The 23,827-nt window shown below is 47.9% G+C and overlaps 1 protein-coding gene across 2 annotated transcripts; it reads right to left on the bottom strand.

Moving 5' to 3' along the window:
- Window positions 1-2,552: 2,552 nt before the first annotated feature.
- TSPAN33 (tetraspanin 33) lies at window positions 2,553-22,835 on the bottom strand. 2 transcript variants are annotated; one of them, XM_047095674.1, is made up of 8 exons: window positions 22,503-22,835; window positions 8,693-8,750; window positions 7,914-8,041; window positions 7,505-7,579; window positions 6,360-6,455; window positions 4,443-4,571; window positions 3,879-4,040; window positions 2,553-3,668 (listed from the first exon to the last, which is right to left on the bottom strand). In XM_047095674.1, exons 1-8 carry the CDS (start codon window positions 22,602-22,604, stop codon window positions 3,567-3,569), a joined length of 852 nt encoding a protein of 283 aa, XP_046951630.1. In that variant the 5' UTR covers window positions 22,605-22,835; the 3' UTR covers window positions 2,553-3,566. The 2 variants fall into 2 exon arrangements, with proteins under 2 accessions (XP_046951630.1, XP_046951631.1); XM_047095675.1 differs by having other exon boundaries at window positions 7,914-8,038.
- Window positions 22,836-23,827: the final 992 nt, after the last annotated feature.

Here is a 23,827-nt window from a genome sequence, read left to right as displayed (position 1 = left end):
ATTCCTACCTTTCCCCCACCTTAAATCATACATGAGAGTAGGAAGGGGGTATAGTAGGCTGAATAATGGTCACCCCAAAATATCCATGTCCTAATTCCTGGAACCTGTGTGTTTATTATCTTACAGGGTAAAGGGGACCTTCCAGATGTGGTTAAATTAAGACTCTTAAAATTGGAAGATTATTCTAGATAACGTGGGTGGGCTCAATATAATCACAAGAGTCTTATACGAGGGACATAGGAGAGACAGAGAAAGAGTAGATGTGACCACAGAAGTAGAGATTGATGTATTCTGAAGATGGAAACAGGGGCCAAGCAAACAAGTAGTCTCTAGAAGTTGGAAAATGGATCCTCTAGAGCCCTCAGATAGAACTCAGCTCTGATCACACCTTGATTTTAGCCCGGTGAGACCCATTTCAGAGTTCTGACTTCCAGAACTGTTAGATAACAAATGTGTGTTGTTTTAAATTTGTAGCAATTTGTTACAGCAGCAACAGGAAATAAATTCAGAGGGAATCAGAATTTCATTGAACATTCTGCAAAATTTGCACTCTTGGACTCAAGTCCTTGCTTAAATTTCAGGGTTTGAGGCCCATAAAACCTAGCAGTACCTTTCTTGCCAGGTCGACCCCAGCCAGATTTTCACCATCCTTCAGGCGGTTCCCTCCACATCTGCCCATCTGGCCTGAATTTTGCTGCCGTAAGAATTTTCTTCCATTCACCCACCTTTGAGGCCTAGATTTGATAGCTATTCTAAGGTACTGGTGTTAACCCCACCGCTTGTTTGAGACTAAAGTTATTAGAAACAGAAATTCAGGGAGCAAATTAAATTAAAACATGAACTAACAATGAGAACACTTTTTAAAAACTGGGGCATTTTCTCTCCCAGCATCGGGCCAAAGAGAAAGAAAGCTAGAGAGACTGAGAACCAGAGACACTGAGAAATGAATCTAGCTAAGAACACTGAGCTGCACTATAAGCTTCTGAACTTTTGCTAACGGCCCTTTAAGACCTAGGACTTGGGGGCACCTGGATGGCTCAGTCCGTTAAGCATCAGACTTCCGTTCAGGTCATGTTCTGGCAGTCCGTGAGTTTCATCTTTGGGCTCTGTGCTGACAGCTCAGAGTCTAGAGCTTGCTTCAGATTCTGTCTCCATCTCTCTCTGCCCCTCCCTCCCTCCTACTCGGTCTCTCCTCTCTCTCAAAAATAAATAAACATATTAAAAAAAAAAAAAAAGACCTGGGACTTGGGCAGAAAGCAGAGACCTAAGTAAAAGTGTAGCTTGTAGTTTAAGAAGTCTGGGTTGGAATCCTGGGTCTGCGGACCACCGTTCTGTTCTCTTATTCCAAGAGCTCCCCAAACAAGCCCCTTGCCAGGTGAGTTCCTCAAAGCCAGTGAACCAGGAAAGTGCGTCACCCCAACTCCTAACCCAAAAGGTCCCCGTCACCAAAAGAAATATAAAATGCTTTATAAAATCTACCTTCGACACAGAGAAAGCGCGCTTTTTAACTCTTCTCTCAGAATAAAAGGCCCTTACTTTTAATTTTTTATTTGTGATGATTTTTTCTTTCCGTTGTGTTACTAGCTGGAGCTAAACATTGGCTGGGGCCCCAGGCGGCTGCTGGAAAGACGCCCTCCCAGGCGCAGAAGGCTCGTTTAGAAGAAACTGGGGGCGGGGAGAGAACTCGAGACTGTCTCTCCAGCGCTGTAGGGACTCTTTCGAGTCTTTCCCCGGCCCCCGCTGTGCCAAAGCTCCTAGTCTGAGACCCCCGACAGCAGAGGGCGGCGAGGACCTTTTGGGGAACACTAACCGGATAGCTGGGCCACGCAACCCCCAACAGCTCCCTAGTTACCCGGCTCCCACCTCCTCCAGGGCAGGGGGCGGAGGCGCCTGCTTCGGCCGCCGCGGGGGCGGGGACCACCCACAGCGCCGCGCGGCCCCGCCCCAGCCCCGCCCCCGACGCGCCCGCCTGGCCTCCCAGCTTGCTGCCCTCGCACGCTCCTCCCCGCGCGAGGAAGCCAGCAGCTCTCTCCGCTCGAAATTTCGAAATTTTTTTTGAGTCCTCCCTAAAAACTAAGGTGGGCCGCAGTACGGGCTCCTTCAGGTAAAGATGGAGTAGGCGGCTGGAGAGTCCAGACTGGGGATGAAGTGATGCCCTTCCTCCTCCTTCCCCTCCCCGCTGTAACAAAGAATACTAGATTCTGATTTCCAGCTGTACTCTTACCTACCCCCATCCTAAAAGTTTTGGGCAGCAAATTTGAATTCACTTTAGTTTGGGAAAAAATTAACGTCAGGTTTTGAGATAAAATTACCCTGTTCCCAGATCAGTATTGGGAATCTTTCGACCTAATTTAGACTAGAGAGGGCGGGGTTGTGGGAGGGGACTAGTGCATCTGGTTGCGGGAGAGATGGAGGGAAGGATGGGGCCCACAAGGTGCTGTGTTTAGGGGAGTCTCCAGTCCCCACCTGGAAGGAGGGCCCACCCACTGGGCCCTTCTACCCCCCCCCCCGCCCCCTTCTAGTTGCCAGAATGGAAAATTCATGGAGTCAAGTTTAGCCCAGGTCAACAAACTTTTATTGCCACTTCTGGCTCCCCCTGCCCCAGCAAGGTCCCTGCTTTTCACACTGTAGAAATACTGAGCTATGGTGTAGGGGAATGGCGGGGCGGGGGAAGGGTGGGGGGTGGGGAGGGATTACCTAGCCTCCCTCAGCACTGCCAAAGTTAAAGAAACCCCACTTGCTGGAGAGGGAGGGCCAGATGAGAGGAATTCAAGGGCACAAATGGCTCAGTCCCACCTCTGCTGGCTGCAGATTATAAAGACCATGGTTCCAAACCTTTTAAAAAGGGTGGAGTGGGGGAGAGGGATGAATTTGGCTGCTGTTGTACCCCTTGCCCCTGCTGCCATGTTTCCATGGAAATGAGGGAGGGGCAGGATGTAGCTCACTCTCACTACCTGGGAGGATGGCAGGGCAGCATTTGGTAAACATATCGCCTTCCACTCCTACCCAACACATACGACTGTCCCCAGCCGACCCCAAGCTCACTGCCTGTTCCATTCCCTTCTGGAGCTGGTATCATGCTAACTGGACTCCAGGTAGGGCTGCTAGTGCCCACTCTCCAGCCAGGTCTTGCTGTCAACAGATGGAATCAGAAAACATCCAGCAGGCTCAGTAGCAGCCCTAGTAGAGCTGTAGGTTGTAGTGCCTCCGTGTAAAGCAGCACCTAGTATCCCCAAGACTCTGTGCAACTGCTGTTTCCCAAACATCTCTGCCCAGACAAAACTCAAAAACAAAAAAACATAAACCCAAATGTGTAAGGTTAAAAAGAATACAAAATAACTCTAACAATGGTGAGGGCTAGGATGGGGAAAGGAGGAGGGTCATCCTTCCTAGACTTGAGCCACCTATGCACCCTGCCTTCTGCCCAGCTGGAGTTGGCTTCTCCCCACTGGACTGCTGCTGGGGGACTGGAGTCCAAGTCTCCATTTGGTGATGAGAGCTATGCCCACTGCTGTTGGTCGATGAGGCTCGCCTGTTGCCAATGTGAGGAGGTGTAGGATGGATTCTCAGTACCATGGGTCGGCCCGGTGCTGCTGATTGTAGAGCTGTAGCTTGATCTGATCTTTGATCTGATTCACAAGGATCTGAGACAGCAGGATTCCTACCAGCTGGGAGAGGCGAGATGGATTGGGCCCTCAGCAATGAGTGATGTCTTTGTTTTCCCTGACTCAGTCTTCCCAGTGTGGTCAGCACCATCCGATCCCCTGCTCCTTAGCAATAGCTGTGCCTGACACCCTAGCTGATCCCCAGGGGCCCTCCCCAAAACAAAGGAGTCTTTGCAGAATTATACGACCCACAAGGCTTACAGGGTAAGTTACCTGGGGGATGGCCAGGCCCAGTGCTACACCACCAAGAAGGAAGAGGTTGCTGTGTATCCAGTTGACCAATTTGTCAATACAGCCATTGGTATAGATGACTTTACTAGCTTCCAAGTAGTCAAGGGCCTGCATACCTTGGCCACACATGGTGTTGATCACTGCCTGGGGAAAGAGTTGAAAAGCTAAATGGGACTCCTATTTTCAAACTTTCTCTTTTGGGCCCTAGCTGATGGGCTTCCCACCCTTCTTAAACTCCTAAAACGTTAGGGAGTACATGTGGAGGATCCTAGCTTGGAAGTTGCTAAACGCAAGCTTCCTTTCCTCTGGGAGGTCTGAGTTCAGTTCTCCTTGCTTTAGAGACCTGCACCTTCTGAATCCCCATGTGGACTGTGGGAATGAAAAGTTAACAGAGCCATTAGATTGGGGTGAAGAAAAACATCGGACAGCTGTCCTACAAAACTGACCGGTTAAGCTACTGAATGGGGATTCCCAACAGCGGCTACCCTAATTGGAAAGTAACTGAGATTGCTGCCCAGGAGGAGATGAGGTGGGATGTAGGCTCACCTGGTTGGGGGTAGGCAAGCAACAGGAGTAAGGCACAGAGCAGCGCTCACGGCTGGGGTTGTCTTCTGAACAGTTGAAGTACATGTTCTGCGACCAGTCCTTATAGGAATTCCCTCCACAGCAACTGAACTGTAACAAAGCCCACCACAGAGGTTAAGAATCACCTGCCCCTCACATTGAGATGACCAGGGGAATTCTCACAGCAGCCAAAAGTCTGTGGCCAGCTTCCAGTTGTAAGTTCAGGTTGTGTTTAAACACAACCTTAAACCTTGAGTTCACATTTCTCAGTGGCCTTCACCTTTATATATCTTGTTATAACAACCAAAGTTATATATTTTGTTTTTTATACATTCAATTATGAGCTCCTTGAAGGCAGGTTCTGGTTTTGCGGTCCTGCATAATATAGAGGCTGGCAAAAGGAGGTGTTCAAAAACACTGGCTGAAATACTTAAAGGATTGGTGTTGAAAATATCTGTCTTAATACAGAGGAAACAGAAGAGAATCTTCAATATTGTGGGTTCCTAATTACTCCATAAAAGTAAGGAGGATCCAAGTCAAGTTGCACCAAGGGAAGAGGAACTCAGTACTGGTCTCGAAAGCACTTTTATTTAAGATTCAACTTTAGGGGTGCCCAGGTGGCTCAGTCGGTTAAGCATCCGGCTTCAGCTCAGGTCATGATCTTGTAGTTCGTGGGTTTGAGCCCCACATCGGGCTCTGTGCTGACAGCTCAGAGCCTGGAGCCTCCTTTGGATTCTGTGTCTCCCTCTCTCCCTGTTCCTCCCCCACTCATGTTCTCTCTCTCTCAAGAATAAGTAAACATTAAACATTTTTTTAATAAAATAAAATTCAACTTCTGATTCATAGCAGCATCACTTCCTTTTTTTTTTTTTTTTAATGTTTATTTATTTTTGAGACAGAGAGAGACAGAGCATGAACAGGGGAGGGTCAGAGAGAGAGGGAGACACAGAATCTGAAACAGGCTCCGGACTCTGAGCTGTCAGCACAGAGCCCGATGCAGGGCTCGAACCCACGGACCGCGAGATCATGACCTGGGCTGAAGTCAGACGCTTAACCGACTGAGCCACCCAGGCACCCCTAGCAGCATCACTTCCATTTAGAAGTGATCCAAGTGTGCATTGCAAGATGAATGAATTAACAAAATGTGGTCTGTACATACAATGGAATATTATTCAGCCTTAAAAAAGAAGGAAATTTTGGCATATCCTACAACATGGATGAATCTTGAAGAACTGCTAAGTGACTAAACCAGTCACGGAAGGACAAATACTATATGATTCCACTCATATGAGGTCTCTAGAGTAGCCAAATCATAGAAAGTAGATAGTTGTTGTTAGGAGTTGGGGGAAGGGGAAGTGGGGAGTTAGTGTTTAATGGGGAGGGTTTCTCTGGGAAAGATGAAAAAGTTCTGGAGATGGATGGTGGTGATGGTTGTAAACAATGTGAATGTACTTAGTGCCACAGTTTCATATACTTAAAAAGGTTAAAATGGTAAATTTTTATGTTGTGTATATTTTATCATGATTTTAAAATTTAAACTTTTAAATAGGTAATATGTAAAAATCTGCCCATTTCCTTATTCCCCTAAAAGTAACCACTTAGAATTGTTTCTACATATCCTTCCAGATTCCTTTCGTAAATATGAATACATATTTTTTCCTCCCTCTTTTTATACAAATGGCAGATTACTATATATACTACTGTTCTGTTCTCTTAAAAGTACTTTTAAAGTACTCTACTGTGCATGGTTTTTTGCCAAACCTCCTTCCAGAATCCATTACCCGACAGGTAATGAAGAAGCCCACAGACCTGAAGGGTGAGGTGCCTCTTGGGATGGCATTAATTTTTGCCTACAGCCTCTCAGACCACAGCTGACCTCCCCCCACTCTTAGCCCATACCTTCTTCTGGCCAAAATCAATGAGGTTCTGTAGGTCCAAGTCATCTCGGTAGTGCACAATGGCATTATTGATGATCTCACTCACTTTCCCTCGTGCCTGCCAGAGACATGAGTAGGGGATCAGAACACAGGACTAACCCTTAACCTGCTCCTCCCTTCAGGAATAACCATAGACAGTGGCCATCCTTCTTCATTGAAGTCAACCTTGAAATCGGAACTAAGTCCTAGGTTGATGGCCAGTTCCAAAAAGCCTATCCATCCCTGGGCCCTCAGGTACCAGTAGGCAAGAGAAATGCAGGACCTGCTGTTGTCACTTCTCAAGGCCACATTTCAAGATAATCCAAGATTTATCTATCTGGGAACACTATTAACCACAAAATACTTGTTGATGCAAAGCAGAGAATCCAATATATAGATTTTAGTAGAAAAGGGCTTACAAAGCTGAGACACTGACCTCTAGTGGACATAAGGAAACTGCATCTCTTTAGACTCCAAACAGATCTGTATCATTTTAGGATTTTACTAAGCCAGAAGGACTAGGACATTCTTCAGAATGAACTCAGTGACTCCCCATTTCATAGTTTACACCATTCCTTCTTCCTTCTTGCTCCACTATTTTTCTCAAAGTTTCTATAGTTCAATACGACTCCTGGCAGTCATTTGCCCTTTGAGAAATGAATTCTGGTTCTTAATTAAAAGGATGATCACTAAACAGACCACTTCCAGATATGGTGAACACTGCTCAAAATCTTGTTTAGTTTCCCCCTTCTTTCCTTCTGTGTATCCCAGTAAGCAACTTTCAGAAGAAATAAAAGTTTCTTCGTATTGTCTACAGTCCACTTGATAATTATATTTTACCCAATAATTTGCCATTAAAGTTTGTAGATTGCTTTAATTTTGTGTTCATAGAGTTTATTTTCCTGTTGGCCTCTGTAACTGTCAGAGGGAAAACACCTTACAATCTGGAAATCCTCTCTAAATATGGTGACTTTAAAGGCCATTTGTTCATCCCTAAGGAGAATCTTTCCAAGGCTGATGCTTCTCAGGGGAAGGAGTGCTGGTTAATTAATCAGGCTAAGCATGGGCAGGAACCTTCTCTTCCTCCCTCCGGTTCACACCTAGGAGCCCCTGGGGCCCCAGTGCTACCTTGTCTGAGAAGACGAAGCCCAGGATCCCTGCAGCCAGCTGTAGCAGGAACACGATGGTGAGGCAGAGTGAGAACTGTAGGGAGTGGGCAGGGAAAGAAGACAGTCAATTACCATGCTTGGGTGTAGCCCCTCCCAGGGCCATGGGGAGTACTGGGTACTGGGGGCTACAGGCACTTCTCCCAGAGGCCCCGCACATAAGGCCGCCGCTGCCTCTCACATGCTGTCTTGAGGGTGGCCACCCTGTGCTGACTCATCTGGGCTGAGCTCTACAGCGGGGAGTGGACAGCACAGGCCTTGGAGGGTAGGTGGGACAGATGAAACTGAAATGGTAGTAGGAACGGCATCAGGAGGCTGGGAGGCCTATGGAGGGGGCCAGGGTCTTTCTGGTGGGGTCCCTGACCACTCACCGTCTGTAGGAGGCAGATGTTCTCACGGAGGGATCCAATGCAGCCACAGAAGGTGAGTAGGAACATGAGAACGCCCACCACGATCAGCAGGATGGCAGGGTCCACTGCCAGGCAGGCCAAGGCTGCTTCTGGGGGAGAGGCTGTCTCAGTCTGAGCCTGGTGCTGTCTGAGAGTGATACCCAGGGACGAGGTGGGGGATGCCCTCCAAAACTGTTCCCCTCTGGTGGGGGAATCTCTAGTATGGTTGGATGAAGGTATGGGGAGGCAGTACTCTCCTCCGATGGGGAGAATAAAAAGGGCCGAGAAAGGTTTGTGGCATTTAATTTGAGGAACTAACAAATAACAGAGTAAGAGCTTTTGTTCCCAGGCTTAAGAGAGGACGAACCACTTGCGCTCCAGAAATGAATTAGAATGGCATTAGGCTCCCAGTTTTGCAGATTCCGTTTCCTGGAGACTTTGTGCAGTAGAACTGGAATGGAGGTTGAGTTACTCCAGGACAGAGTGAGGGAGGGGGTAAGGCCTCTGATTACTCTCTGCTCCCAGAGGCCTACCTACTTTCCTAGACACTTCTTAAGCCTAAAATGTAAGCATATCCTGGAAGATTCGTGGGAGTTCAGGGAAATCTAGGTGAACTGGCCTGGGTGGCCTAATGCCTTGCGGTAGGGTGCTCAAATCAGGCTAGAGGGCGGCTGAGGAAAGCATGTTAGAGGGCCATGGAGGCAGAGGAGGAAGGGGCTTGGCAAGAGTCATAGGGAGATAGAGGGGGACCTATAGCTCACCTGCATGCTTCATCAGCCGAGCGTAGACTCCCACAGCCACCATCACCATGGAAATCACCTGTGGACACAGGAATGAGGCAGACTCTGAGATTTTGGAAACCAGGGGGCCCTGAGTGCTGTAAGTAACCTTAAGAGAAGCAGGAAGATGACTTTCCCAGGACCCAGAGATGACCATCTCTGTCCTCCCAAGAGATACAGTTGATGGCATCTGTTTTGCCTTCAAGAAAAGCTTTTACCAAGATGATCTCGATTGATCCTCACAACACAGTTATCTTGTGAGGCGGCTGTTCTCATTTTACAGATGAGGAAATCAAGGCAATACAAGGTTACAGACCGTAGCTAAGAATTGGGCTTTGGAACCAGTCAAACCTGGGCCTATGCTAGACAAATCCCTGAACCTCAGTTTCTGTATCTGAAGACGAGAATTTAAAATTTTTTTTTTTCAACGTTTATTTATTTTTGGGACAGAGAGAGACAGAGCATGAACGGGGAAGGCGCAGAGAGAGAGGGAGACACAGAATCGGAAGCAGGCTCCAGGCTCTGAGCCATCAGCCCAGAGCCCGACGCGGGGCTCGAACTCACGGACCGCGAGATCGTGACCTGGCTGAAGTCGGACGCTTAACCGACTGCGCCACCCAGGCGCCCCTGAAGACGAGAATTTAAACAACTACATCTAAAAAAATAAAAACCACTGTGAAATTAGATAAGATAATGTATGGAAAGCATTTAACACAGTGCCTGACAATAAATATTATCTGTCATTACTAATAGTTAACTTTTCCAGGGTGACACAGAAACTCTGAAATTTTGAATTTGAATCCAACTACTTCAAAGGGCAGGTTTTAAAGCTGAAGCAGGCCTGAGTCGACGAACACTCCCGAGTGTCTAAATCTCTTGGAGGTCAAAATGGTGTCCAATGCAAGAATGCAAGCACATAGCAATGGAAAGAATGCATCCATGAACACAGGTGTATAAAATGCAAACTGGCTTGGCAAGGGAGCCTTTATCTTTATAAACCTGGATTCCAGTGTGGAGCACAATAAGAGTTTAAATGCTTCAAACTTCCTGGCTTCTCCCTGAGAGATCAAACCCATCAGAGACTACCAACAATCCCCAAAGGGGCCTTTTCTGCCCTCCACCCCCACCGCAGGCCTCCAGGAGTGCCGGGCAGCCCAATGTGCACATCTCTCGGCCACTCTTTCTTTGTGCCCAGTCCCCAGGCTGGTGCTAAGCAGCAGCTGGCTGTCACCATGGCAATTGCTGGGGCCACGCTCTGGCTAGAGGGAGTTCTCAGCAGCAGGGACTTGACCAACTCAGTGGGGAAGGAGATGGCTGGCTAGACTCCACTGTCCTACAAGACAGAGACCAGCTGGAAAAAGCCATCTTGGGGCTTCGGTGGGAGAAGGGAATAGGGCCCCTGTAGAGTTAATAGGGTCAAAGTAGTTACTCAGCAGAAAGATATTTTTCCTCAGTGGCCTCTGCTTTCTGGTGCGTTTAGCAGTAAATGGAAACCCTTATCTAAAACCGGATCTTTCAGGACTCTTCCCTGGCTATATACACAGCCTTGCCCCCAATCATTTGACACTGCTTCTGACTCAGGACTAGGTGTGTTATCTACTGGCCCTCATGCTCTTTGTCCGGGAGAGAGGGAGCTGCTTGCAGAGCTGTGAGTGGGGCTGGAGGTGCCAGCTGGCTTGCTGTCCCCCAGGACAACCAGGCTGAGGGAGCAAGGGGGAATGGGTGGGAGGCAAGGCAACCACACAACAGAGATCTCAGTCATCCCCCAGCCTGTAGGCACAGCCCTTTGCCAGAGTGATTGAGCAGCCCGGCCTGCCCTTTAAAACTCCCCATAGCCACTTAACAGTTCTGAATATCCCTTTACTGAATCATTTAAAGATATGAACCTGCTCTTTATTTCTGTTGTTCCCAGACTCCTCACTGTTTTACACATGTTACACTTTTGCTAGGATGTATAACTTGCCACAAAGATGGCCTCTGATTAAATCCTAACGCGGCTAAAACAACAAAGTAAAGAGATGCCACGTATCACGGTAACTTAATTCCCTGTGTGGGCCTGTAATTACAGCAGTTCTGTCTCTATCTGTGGGGGGGTAGCACAGAATAGTGTTCCCCCAAAAGATGTCCTGTCCTAATTCCTAGAATCTGTAAATATGTCTGGAAATGGAGAGTAATTATCCTATTGGGCCTTAGAAGAGGGAGGCAGAAAGGTCAGAGTCCGAGAAGGAGATAGGTATGACAATGGAAGCAGAGATTGGAGGGGTGTGGTGCCATGAGCCAAAGAAGATGGGCGGCCTTTAAAAGCTGAAGAAGGCAGGAAATAGATTCTCCTCTAGAGCCGCCAGAAGGGACCATCCCTGGTGATACCTTCATTTTACCCTGGTGATACCTTCATTTTACCCAGTGAGACCCATTTTGGAATTCTGACCTCTAGAATGTAAGAAAATTGTGTTGTATTAAGCTATGAGGTTTGTGGTAATTAGTTATAGCTGCATTAGGAAACTAACACACTATCCAAATTCAAGTCATCAGCTGCTATGTACAAGGTACTCTGAGGACTGCAAAAATGAGTGAGATGTAGTCTTGCCCTTAAGGAGACTGCACGCTATGTGGGAGAGGAGCAAGAGCATCTACAGCCTATGCTTCCCCAACTTGAGTGTCGTTAGAATGGGAGGAAGAGCAGGGAGGGAAGAACTGAAAACTGCTGATGCCTTAGCTGCACCCAAACCACATATTGTAATCCAGACAACAGTATTTCTTTCTTTCTTTTTTTTTTTTAGTGTTTATTTATTTACTTTTGAATGGGCGTGGGGAAGGAGAGCGCACGAGCAGGGGAGGGACAGAGAGAGGGAGAGAGTGAATCCCGAGCAGACTTCTCGCTGTCAGTGCAGAGCCCGATGCAGGGCTCGATCCTATGAACCGTGAGATCATGACCTGTGCCAACATCGGGAGCCAGACGCTTAACTGGCTGAGTCACCCAGGTGCCCTGAGGCAACAGTAGTTCTGAATGTGTTCCAAGTGATTCCAATGTGCAGCCAAGTTTGAGAACCACAAGCCTAAAGCACACTCAGCCAGGGATCTAGAGCAGCAGGTACGGGTTACATTAAAATCAAGATGAAGACTTTAATATTATCGTTAATATTTAATACGATCACTAATGATACTGCTTTCCTGGGGCTCACTAGCTAAGAATTGGTATTTCTATCACTGATCTCCCTCTTCATCCCCGAGTCACAGCTTGCTTGCCCTTTCACACTCCTATTCCTGCCCACATCTCCCACCCTGAATTCCTCAAAGCTACTGCCCTCCCAAAGTTAATGCTGCTGCCGTTAATAGCATAGCATTTTAGAGCTGAATAGAACCTTAGAAATGAGCTCAGCCACTCACCTTTTTATAGATGAGGCCCAAAGAGCAAAGTGATACTTGGCCAAGTGCACATGGGTGCAGAGGAAACATCTGGACTAAACCCAGTTTCCAATCTCAGTCTAGTACTCTTTCCACTCTATCAGGCTTTGCCACAAAATCCTTAGAACACCCCACAATACCACCAATGACCTCCTTTCACGATGAGGATAGAGATAAAGATACTTCTTAGAATGGCTTTTCATATTCTGGCTAGAATGAAGCCTCACTGGAAATTTTTAAGAGCTAGACACAGTTTTTAAAATAGCTGAGTCTAGCAAAAGGCATGTTCCTGAGGAGTTGTCAATCAAATTATATAAAATAACTTGCGTGCACCAATACCTTTATCCTTATATAAGGTGAGTAATCACCTTATAATGAAAATAACCAACCCCTGGGCTCCTTGGGAAAATGGCTGAATCTCCTACTGGAGCAGGAGATATAGAAGATAAGCCTGGAGTATCTTGCAGTGCCAGAAAGTAAGGAAATGCTAAGACACAAACAAAAAGACCCTCCCTCACACTGAGGTGGGTATGCCAAAGGGACATCAAAATAAGGAAGAATGAAATTATTACCCCAAACATAAAATAAGTATCTATGAGTCCATACTGATAGAAAGGACTTAAATTTAAAAAAAAAAAAAAAAAAGGACTGAAATAAATAAACGAGGGAGAAAAGAAAATCTCCCATGCAGAAGAATTGCAAATGGTTTGTGTCGACAGTGTACTCTCAAGGAGGTAGAGCACAACTCCCCGCTCCTAAGTGTGGATGCTCATAGTGACTTCCTTCCAAAGAGCACAGTACGGAAGAGGGGGGGAAAGAGGGTGGAGACATCTGACAGACACTACCTCGGCCAGGGGAGTAAGATCAACATCAACAGAGGTAAATCACAGGTATACGATGTGATATGATGAAAATGACACCCTGGGGCGCCTGGGTGGCTCAGTCGGAGAAGCGTCTTACTCTTGACTTCGGCTCAGGTCACGATCCCAGGGTCGTGAGATGGAGCCCTTCGTTGGGCTCTGCGCTCAGCATGGAGCCTGCTTAAGATTCTCTCTCTCTCCCTCTGCCCCTCCCTCCCCCTTTCTAAAATTAAAAAAAACATTTTTTTTTGTTTAAATTTTTTTTCGATGTTTATTTATGTTTGAGAGAGAAAGAGAGACAGAGTGCAAGCAGGGGAGGGGCAGAGAGAGAGGGAGACACTGAATCTGAAGCAGGCTCCAGGCTCTGAGCTGTCAGCACAGAGTCTGCTGTGGGGCCTGAACCCACAAACCGTGGGTCAGATCATGACCTGAGCCGAAGTCGGACGCTTAACCGACTGAGCCGCCCAGGCGCCCCAACCCACATTTTTTTTTTAAATATCAGACTTTCTTAAATTAGGATTCATATGCATGCAATGTCACAAACTTTAATCAAGGGGATTTCTAAAAAAAACACAACAAAACCGAAACCAAATAATCAGGGGGATTTTCTCCTCACACCAAAGTGTAAGGCAATGTTAAAACTGTTCAGGTGTCAGAGCCCCAGGAAGCTACAATGCTCTGTTGGCATACCCTATACAATTTGGACATATTAAATTCTTCTCGTCAACTTTAATATGCTATCGCTGCTCTCTAATTTACAGCTCATACTTCCCTTTCCCCAATTCTCCCAATAATGTCCTTTATAACCTTTTTTTTCTTTTTTCCTGATCCAGGATCCCATCAAGGATCATGCATTTCAGATCAAGTCTCCTTTGGCCTCCTTTGCAGCTTGGCTTCTTTTTTCTTTGTTTTTGGTCTTTCAAGATACTGACTTCAGAAAAAAAAAATGTGGTAAAGTACGTACACCACAAAATTAACCGTGTTACAGTCCAGTGGTCTTGAGTACATTCACGTTACCGTGCAACCATCACGGCTATCATGTTCCAGGACTTTTTCATCACCCCGGATAGAAATCTCTTACCCATTAAACACGTACCGCCAGAAAGTAAGGAAATGCTAAATAACAAACAAAAAAACCTCCCTCACACTGATGTGGGTATGCAAAGGGACATCATCCCCTCCACTCCTCCAGCCCCTGGCAACCACAAATCTGCTTTCTATCTCTAAGGTTTTGCCTATTCTGCACATTTCCCGTAAATGGAATCATACAGTATGTGGCTCTTTGTGTTTGGTCTCGTTCACCGAGCATAACGTTTTCAAGGCTCATCCCTGCTTTGGCGAGTACTTCATTATTTTTATGGCCTAATAACATTCCATTATATGGATATAACAAAATGTGTTTATCCATTCATCCCTTGATGGACGTTTGAGTTGTTCCCACCTTTTGGCTACCGTAAATAGTGTTGCTGTGAATGCCGGTGGACAACTTTTTGTTTGAATACCTATTTTCAATTCTCTTGGATATATATCCAGGGATGGAATTGCTGGGTCACATGGTAATTCTATGTTTAATGTTTTGAGGAGTTACCAGACTCTTCCATAGTGGCTTCAACATTTCACATTCCCCCCCCCCGACAATGTGCAAGGGTTCCAGTTTCTCCACATCCTTGTCAACACTTGTTCTGACATTTTTTTTTTTGACACTGGCATTTTTTTTTCTATGCCCAACGTGGGGCTTGAACTCACGACCCCGACATCAAGAGTCACATGCTCTACTGACAGAGCCAGCCAGGTGTCCCAACACTGGCATTTTTTTAGAAGTCTAGGCCAGTTGTTTTGCAGAACACCCCTCAATTTGGATTTGTCTGATTGTTTCCTCACAATTAGATTCAGATGACACATTTTAGGAAGTGGTTATTAATTTTTGAGAGAAAGAGAGAGATTGGGGGTGGGGCAGAGAGAGAGAGAGAGAGAGACAGACAGAGGATCCAAAGTAGGCTCCGCACTGACAGCAAAGAGCCCAATGCAGGGCTTGAACTCAAGAACCAAGAGACCATAACCCGAGCCGAAGTCAGATGCTTAAACTGAGCCACCCGGGCACCCCTCAGATGACACATTTTTGACAGAAATACCACACAGATAGTTTTGTGTCCTTCTCAGTGTGTCATGTGAGGAAGCACAACATAAATTTCTATCCTAGAAATAAGGAAAAATGTACTAAGTGATGACAAGGCTGTTAGGCATATGTCTCTACATCTCATAAAACAATAATACAGGCACTACTCTAGTTTCCTAGTTTTCCATAATATTTGGTGCTACTTGTCCTCTTCCCTTTGCCTTCTGCTAGCGCTTGCTGGCAGATAAGCAGCCACAGATGCTAATGTTCATGGGAGAAAATAGAAAATGGAGAAAATTCTCTGCCTTGTTTGACTTCTTTTCTTGCAAATTGCAAAAAGACATCCATGATTTGAGGTTTTTAAGAAAAACCCTTATTCTAGCCCCAGGATACTACTTCAGAACCATCAGTGATAAGAGAGGAAAAGTTACAGGGCCCCAAGATGAAACTCTAAACAAGAGTTCTTCTGGATCTAGTGCCCAAATGCCAACAATTACAGGCATGGACTTCCACTGGATTGTACCTTAAGACCAAGGCGGTGGGACGAGCCCTTATAAGTGGACCTAGGAAAGGTCCTTGGAGACAACAGTGGGGTCTCTGTTCCCATGACAGATATAAAACAGCTCTATAAAATATAAAATACAAAGACATCATTAATTAACACTTCTCTCTAACAGTAGAAATGTGGGCAAAGGTGGTGGGAATGCAAGCTGGTGCAGCCACTCTGGAAAACAGAATGGAGGTTCCTCAAAAAACTAAAAATAGAACTACCCTACGACCCAGCAATTACACTACTAGGTATTTATCCAAGGGATACAGGTATGCTGTTTTGAAGGGGCACACGCACCCCCATGTTAATAGCAGCACTATCAACAATAGCCAAAGTATAGAAAGAGCCCAAATGTCCATCGACAGATGAGTGGATACAGAAGACGGGGTGTATATATATATATATACGATGGAGTATTACTCGGCAATCAAAAAGAATGAAATCTTGCCATTTGCAACTACGTGGATGGAACTGGAGGGTATTATGCTAAGTGAGATTAGTCAGTCAGAGAAAGACAAAAATCGTATGACTTCACTCATATGAGGACTTTAAGAGACAAAACAGATGAGCATAAGGGAAGGGAAGCAAAAATAACATAAAAAGGAGAGGGACAAAACAGAAGAGACTCTTAAATATGGAGAACAAACAGAGGGTTGCTGGAGGGGTTGTGGGAGGGGGGATGGGCTAAATGGGTAAAGGGGCACTAAGGAATCTACTCCTGAAATCACTGTTGCACCGTATGCTAACTAACTTGGATGTAAATTAAAAAATAAATAAATTATCAAAAAAAAAAAAGAAAGAAAGAAATGTGAGCAAAGGGGGTGTGAGGCAGAAGGAAGTCAGGCCCAAGGTTAGCTAGCCTTCACCTAGACTCAATCCTTATCTATCTGCCTTTTGCCAGAAGGAGCACTCATCCCAGCTCTCCAAGGCCATCCCTAACAGGTGACCTCCAGGAGCTATTTCTAGCAACAGTAATAGCTGTCTTTTGTCAAGCACTAAGGGTCAGGCACTGAGCTAAATAAACACTTTATACACGCTATTTCATTGAATTCTGACCACAGTCCCAAGAGGGTGTTAGCATCTCTATTTTACAGAACTGATGTTGGGAGAATTCAAGAAACTCTCCCTGACTCACTCAACAAGTGAGCCGCTGAAGTGGGACAGGAACCTGTCTTTCTGTCTCCTGAGCCTTGTGACCTCAGCCACCTGGCTGCCTTCCTCTCTCCACCTCAGAGGCTCACAGCAACACCAGGGCATGTGCATTCACCGGGGGGCATCACGAGAGGTGGGAAGAAGCTGCCTGCAATTCTCTTGGGGGAGCAGCTGGTAATCTCCAAACTGGGCAGGGCTCAAGGGGAAGTAAGATAGCACTGGGAGGTGATGATACCAGCAGGGCCCAGAGGGAAGTCCCTGGAACAGCACCCTGAAAGGAGAAGACGGCATCACCACACAGGGCCCACCAGCCCCCGAGACAAAGCCCTGGGCCTTCTTTGTCTCCACATTGTAAAGTCCAGTCTGTGCAAAGTGGGTGCATCTGTCTCAAAGTCCTCTCCTCTTCCTTGGAATCTCTTCTCCTCTTCTGTTGAAGGGGGGTGGGGGAGGACACACATTCTTTGCGTGGGAATCAAAAATCCTTCCCCTATCCAGAGGGACACTGGAGAGAGGGGTCTGCACCTTCAGTTTCAAAGTCTTCTCTGTCCTTATTTTCGGATAAGCCTGCTAGACCTAAAGCAGGGCCCCCTCTCTCACTGCCCAGGGTCTGCACACACTTCTGGGGCCATCCCAGCACCATTTGTTCCTGGGTTTCTGAGGTGTAGACTATCTCTGTGAGACTGGCTCTTGGCTTTTTCCCTCTGGATTGGATGGAATTGTCCTCCTGGAGTGGGGGAGTCCACAGAGCTCTTTCCTTTCCAACGTCTGGGGCCAACCCTTGAATTTTTTTTACGTTTATTTATTTATTTTGAGAGAGAGAATGAGAGGGCAAGTGGGGAAGGGGCAGAGGGGGAGACAGAGAGAGAGAGAGAGAGAGAGAGAGAGAGAGAGAGAGACTCCTAAGCAGGCTCCATGCTCAGCATGGAGCCTGACTTGACTTGGGGCTTGATCCCATGACTGTGAGATCGTGCCCTGAGCCGATATCAAGAGAGTTGGACACTCAACCTACTGAGCCATCCGGGCGGCTCTGGAGCCAACCCCTTAGCTTCTCCTTAGGCCGTGGCTGGTTTGGGTTTCCCAAGGTTATAAACAAGGGAGAGAAGTCCACAAGGACTCACAGTAATGTAAACACTTGAACTATCGCCCTGGAGTTCCCAGCCTGACACAGAATCTTCTATCAAGACTCTAAGAGGTGCTACATGTTTTCTTTTATTCTTTTAAAGGCTGCTTGAAGTTTATGATTTCCTACTTGGTACAAGGCAAACAGAGCTGTTGAGATAAGAAGGCATGTGTGTGACTTGACAGCATAGGATATCCTTCTTGTCTTCCTTTTTAGTGTTTTTTTTTTTTGTTTTGTTTTTTTTTTTTTGTAATGTGACTATTTCATTTATTAAGCCTGCCTAGTCTACAGGGGAAGGAGGAGAGTTGGGGGAGGGGGGTGGGCTCCGCTTCCTAAGGTATTCAGGTGTGAGTATGTGGGTGTGTGAGTGTGTGTGTGTGTGTGTGTGTTGGGGGTTATGTTGGGTGATAAAAAGGTCTCTGCCATTCAGGAGGGATTTTTCCAGGTTTGATGCCTGGTCATTTCCTCAAGGCTTCTGAGCCAGGTTACAACAGATGGCGCTGCAGGTGACATGGGACATTCTGAGTGCACTGAGGACTCCAAGACAGTGGTCCTGGAGGGGGGTGTGAATTTCTTAAAGAAGACACCTCACCTGGGGCGCCTGGGGGGCTCAGTCGGTTAAGTGTCCAACTTTGGCTCTGGTCATGATCTCATGGTTCATGAGCTCGAGCCCCACGTCAGGCTCTGTGCTGACGGCTCAGAGCCAGGAGCTTGCTTCGGATCCTGTGTCTCCTTCTCTCTCTGCCCCTCCTCCACTTGTGTTCTGACTCTCTCTGTCTCTCAAAAATAAATAAATGTAAAAAAAAATTTTTTTTAAGAAGATACCTCACCGGAGGCCTGGATCAGTCTGGGAATGACCTGGATGGGGGTCCACCTGTGCTGCAGTGGAAGTGGAAAAATCTGGGTGCTGTAGATAGTAATTACGTATGGCCCTGAGGGACATGCTAGGGGCGGATGGCTGACCTGCCTTGAAGGAGGGTGCTAGGCCACGAGACCCAGTGCAGAAGAGAACGAACACAGTTGGATCCCCTCTTCCCAACCAAGAATGCTCAAGGACTTTAGGTTGTGCTGCATCTCGAAAGACTAGTGTTCATAAGAGAGGAAGGAAGGGCATCTTGCCTTCACCCTATAGGGGCTGCTCCCCCAGCTGCCATTCAACAAACATTCAGCAAGTACCCACTCTGCCAAACTCTGCTGGGCACTGAGAAGCAAGAAGTGAATAAGGCAGTCTACCCTCAGGGGCCCGAAGTCTAGAAGACGAGACATAAATAAACACCTAATTGCAGCACAGGTAAGGGATGTGGCAATCAAGGTATATATAAGGTGTATGTATATAAGCCCTGAGGCATAGCCACCAAGGAAGCATGGGCTGAGACACAGGGACTGGAAGTCTCAGTTCTGCCTGACTCAAAAGCCACCCCAACTGCTGCCCTGGGTGGGACAAGGACCAGTAAGGAAGGAGGTGACTGCTATGGGCAGCACTGATAATGTTCCTGCCAATGTATGCCCAAGGCTGATAAAGCATGTACTATGGCACTGGTCTTCTCTCTGCACAGAGCTGTCCAACACAGGGAGGGGAGGAAAGTCAGCTACTTCTTAACTGAAAGATTGTAATACAACTTTTGGAATCGTGGGGCAACTACTCCAGGTCATGGGATCCCAACAGTCAGTAACCCAGCAACACGATTCTGGGGAGAAAACCAGAACTCCTAGGTAAAAGGGGAAGTGAGATCTGAAACACGAACAGGAGGAATTGGTCCTGCTCCCAAAGAAGCCAGCAGCTTTCTGAGTCAGACTAAATGACCCAAGTGTCAGGGTACCAGAGCAGCAGCAGAGATAGCCAGTGCTGCCGCCACCACTGAGTGTGAGCCCAGACGACACTGGCTACCTTCCCATTGTGTTCCAGCACAGAAACAAACAGCACCCATATGCGGCTCCCCCAGCAGCTGGCCAGAACGTGCACTCTGCCTGGAAAAGGGAAGGGCCCACCACAGTCCCATCCATGGGTGTCTCCTGGGCAGAAGAGGGGAATTTGATTAGGATGGTGAAAGCCAACAAAAAAGAAAGCACTGTAACCAGTCCCTGAGGAGGGTGGGAAAAAAGATGACCCCTGAGCTGGGGAAGCAGCCCTTCATCTCCAACTGCACTTGTGTGGAATGTAGCTCTGAGGCTCTGGGCCTGGGGGGAAAGTGACACTCAGTAACACCCAAAAAGTACTGTCCTCTGAGAAGGTCAATGTCCCAGGGACACCAGGACATAGAGAGATGCATCCTTAGATCAAGCCCCAGGTCCTGAGGAAAGAAAACAGTCCCTAAAGTGATGTATTCATCTTTAAATAGTTCACAGAGGCAGAAAAATTTTCTCCTTTAGAGGAGAAAGATTAAGGACAGAGAGACGGATATATTGGCTTAGGGTCACACAGTAAGTTGATGCCAGAAAGAAACTGGGCCTCTTGTCCTTCATTGTGCTATTTCTAGAGCCTCTGACTTTTTATGAGTCTAAAGTAGGGCCAAGAAGGGGCTCTTCTCTAATTTGGGGTGGTGCCAACTTGGTTAGCAAGGTCCTCTGACCTTGAATGAATCATTTTTACCAAGGCAAATGGGTCCATGGAGCCAAACTCTCTCCCTGGCTGCAACCTCTCAAAGTCATTTGTCTGGTAAAAGGAGGGGTGGAGCAGGGTGGGGAAGTCCAAGAAAATGACCATGAATGCAAGTGTAACAGATGCACCCAGCTGTTGTCGCTGGGGAACCCAGATAAGGGTGAGGTGCCACCGGCTCCAAAAAAGAAGCAGAGTCTTGGCTGATAAAGAAAGTCAGAAGGTGGATCTGAGGTCCCTGGGATGCTAGTGCTGGCCCTGAGATGGCATGTCACTGGGCTGGCACATTCTGTGAGCAGGTAGGAGGGTTCACTGGGACTTGCCCTTAAGTAGGGAGTTTCCCTTAGAACATCCCCCAGCCTGGGCAGAGTAGTGGTGATTTTTTTTTTCTTCTGTTCTTCCCTAACCTCCAGCTGAGGCAGAACCTAGACCATGGGAAGTTGGGCTAACTGCTAATACTGCTGACTACCGTAGCAGCCATCTGGGCCAAGGACTTCCCCTAGAGGCACAGTAGTTCAATAGAAAAACCACAAGATCAAACTTACTAACCAGCTGTTGGACCTTGTTGGATAAAAATAATTAATATCTCTGTGCTTTAGTTTTCTCATATATAAAATGTGGGTGCTGGACAAGATGTCTTCCAGATTTTTCTTTTTTTTTTTTTTTTCCCAGTGCTAAAACTGAGAATTTGTTAGGGACTCAAACTTCATTTTGAGTGAAATGGTACAATGGCTGAGCTCTTATCACCACCCTCTGGGATTTCTCTCATTTGTCCCAACAGGCTAGCACTTATGCACTTTGTGTCTGTTCTTCAAACCACGGCCCCTGTGAACCTTTCTGGCAACTGGCTTAGATGCTGGGTCTGCTCCCTCTCCTAGGAAACATGTTTTAAACTCTTGCTTTCTCCCGCCTGCACGTCTGAACTTTAGGTCTCAGGTGGAAATATGGGCAGGGATAATGGGCACCTAGAGCAGCAGCTCTGGTTTGGCTGGAGCTGGAACAGATATGGGGGTTGGGGGAGGGACCTCTCTATGTTCCCAAACCCAGAGGAGCTCAGGGACTCCATAGATGTGAAACAGGATTGAGCTAGCATTTCATAAGCTGGTCCAGCTAGATTCTTAGCTCCAGCAGAGTACTTCTGCTATCTCTGATTATACTGGGTTCAATTTGGGGGAGGAGGAAACTAGGGCCTACAGAGGTGAACATATTGCCCAGGTTAAATCAACAATCAACTGCAGGCTGGAGATGGGAATCTCGGTAGCCCCCGTCCAAGAGTTTTTTCACTTTTCCACCCTCATCAGAAGATTCTGAAAGGACTGCTGGCCTTCCAGCCCAACACAGGGTCGGTCCAATGTAGAGAAGATGAAGACAGGCTCCAGGGGATGGAGTTTGATCCTGAGAAAGGTGGGGCAAAGTTTGGGACAGTGATGGGAAAGACATCCACATCTGGAGGCCATTCCTGCCCCTTCTCAGCCTTTGTGGGGAGGGGGGCACCAGAGGCCTCCAAAAGGAAAAGGTGAAAAAGCCCTGTAAGCCATCCTCTCTGAGGTTAGGGGGAGGAACGGTCCGGGTTCCCCCGGCTTTCTCTTTTTTCTTTGCTGCTGGGCCTCCCAGCCCCCAGGCCTGGAAGTCCCCAATCATGAATGTACCAGTGGGTCTGCTTTGGGCCAACAGGAAAACCCGCATCTCGCCCGCAAACCCATTTTCTGGCCTGCCACAGATGCCCAGAGGATACCCCTAAGTCTTTACTGAATCTCTGGCATTACCCTCCCTCCCCCCACCTCCCCACCCAACGCCCCCTCGCCCCCTCGCCCCCTCCAGACGAGGCGCCACCGTGGTGTCCCTCCCCAGGATGAATTACCCCAAAGTGTCATCAGCCCAGAAAACTAAGCAGGCATCCCGGGACGCCCCCTCCTCAGAACGTGGGCGACCCACTCCACGCTCGAGGGGTGCCCTGCAGCCCAGGTGCCCTCCCAAGACCCCCAAGACTCACCCAGAAGAGCATGTTGAAGAAGAAGAGCAGGTATTTCACCAGCGGGCTGACGAAGGTGAACTCCTCCCCATAGGCGGCCGGCGCCCCGGGTCTCCGGGCCATGGTCCCGCCGCCGTCCCCCCGGGGGCCTATCTCCCCGCGGCGGCCGGCCCACCTGCGCGCCCTGCGCCCGGGGGCATGAGCCGCGCCTCCGCGGGAGCCCGAGAGGCGGGGGAGCTGCGCCGCGGTGGGAAGTGCCCGAGCCGTGCGTCTGGTAGGAGCGCGGGCAGGGGAACTGCGCCGCCACCGGAGCCGCCGGGAGTCGCTGGAGCCGCGGCGCGCAGCGTGAGCGGCGGAGACTCCGCGGCGGCGGGTGGACCAGCCTGGTCCGCCCGGCTCCCAGGAAACCGGGCCCGCCCCTGGTTGCTCATTGGCGCGGCTGCCGAAGCCTGACTTCTCATTGGTCGGTCGCTGATGTCACTAAGTGTCCAGCCATCCCTCTCCTCCGAAAGGCGGGGGAGACACCTGTTCTGTGAGGGACAACTTGTTAAAGGGTCAGTGGTTCTGCCTCCTCCCCCGAGAAGGGAAGCATCCAGGCAGCAGCTGCTCAAGGGAAAAGGGATGGGAAGGAATGCCTACTGCATCACACACCCACGTCCCCTACCCGGTTGCCGTACACATATGGAAAGACACCTACGCTAAAATCAACAAGTACGTACACCGCGTGTTGAGCAATGCGCCGAAAGCTGGGGGAATGCAAGAGAGTAGAGATAATTCCCGGGGGATGACAATAAAATCGGGGAGACAAAACTAACCTACATGTATCAATTAGAAAATATTTAAGAGTAGCGGCAACCCTGTTTAGTAACTACATATTTTAAATGCTTACTTCAGAAGCTGTGACCCACTGGCTGAAATTTGGAAACATCACCAACAATTCTGCCATCCTAATTCGTTACTGTTTCAATCCTCCTCCCTATTTCCTTAGAATCTTGGTCTATAGGCAGGCGCTGTTTTTAACATGTTGATCTGACACAAACAGGTTGAGAACAGTGCAGGTGGTGGATACTGTGCTGACTACCGTAAGTAATGCAAACACGAATATAGATTGAATGTTCATATCCACCCCCCCCCATTCATGTGTTGAAATCCTAACCCTCCCCCTCAAGGTGATGGTATTAGGAGATGGGGCCTTTGGGAGGTGCTTAGGTCATGAGAATGGAGCCCTCATGAAAGGGATTAATGTCCTCATAAAAGAGACCCCAGAGAGCCCCTTCACCCCTTCCACCGTGTGAGGACACAGGAAACAGACAGCCACCTAAGAACCAGGAAGTGGCTTTCACCAG

The sequence above is a fragment of the Lynx rufus genome, unplaced genomic scaffold (assembly GCF_022079265.1).
Source record: "Lynx rufus isolate CCGP_SWC_20201006 ecotype Redwood Valley unplaced genomic scaffold, mLynRuf1.p SCAF_4, whole genome shotgun sequence".
Classification (NCBI taxonomy): Eukaryota; Metazoa; Chordata; class Mammalia; order Carnivora; family Felidae; genus Lynx; species Lynx rufus.
Note: the sequence above shows the minus strand (reverse complement) of the source record. Positions and strands in the feature narration are given on the sequence as shown.

Excerpts from the sequence above, each read along its gene's own strand:
- TSPAN33 (XM_047095674.1), bottom strand. The coding sequence starts at position 22,604 with ATGGCCCGGAGACCCGGGGCGCCGGCCGCCTATGGGGAGGAGTTCACC. Across the intron at positions 8,751-22,502 it reads TCTTCAACATGCTCTTCTGG|GTGATTTCCATGGTGATGGT; the intron begins GTGAGTCTTGGG and ends CTGTGTCCACAG. Across the intron at positions 4,041-4,442 it reads GCTTGCCTACCCCCAACCAG|GCAGTGATCAACACCATGTG; the intron begins GTGAGCCTACAT and ends CTCTTTCCCCAG.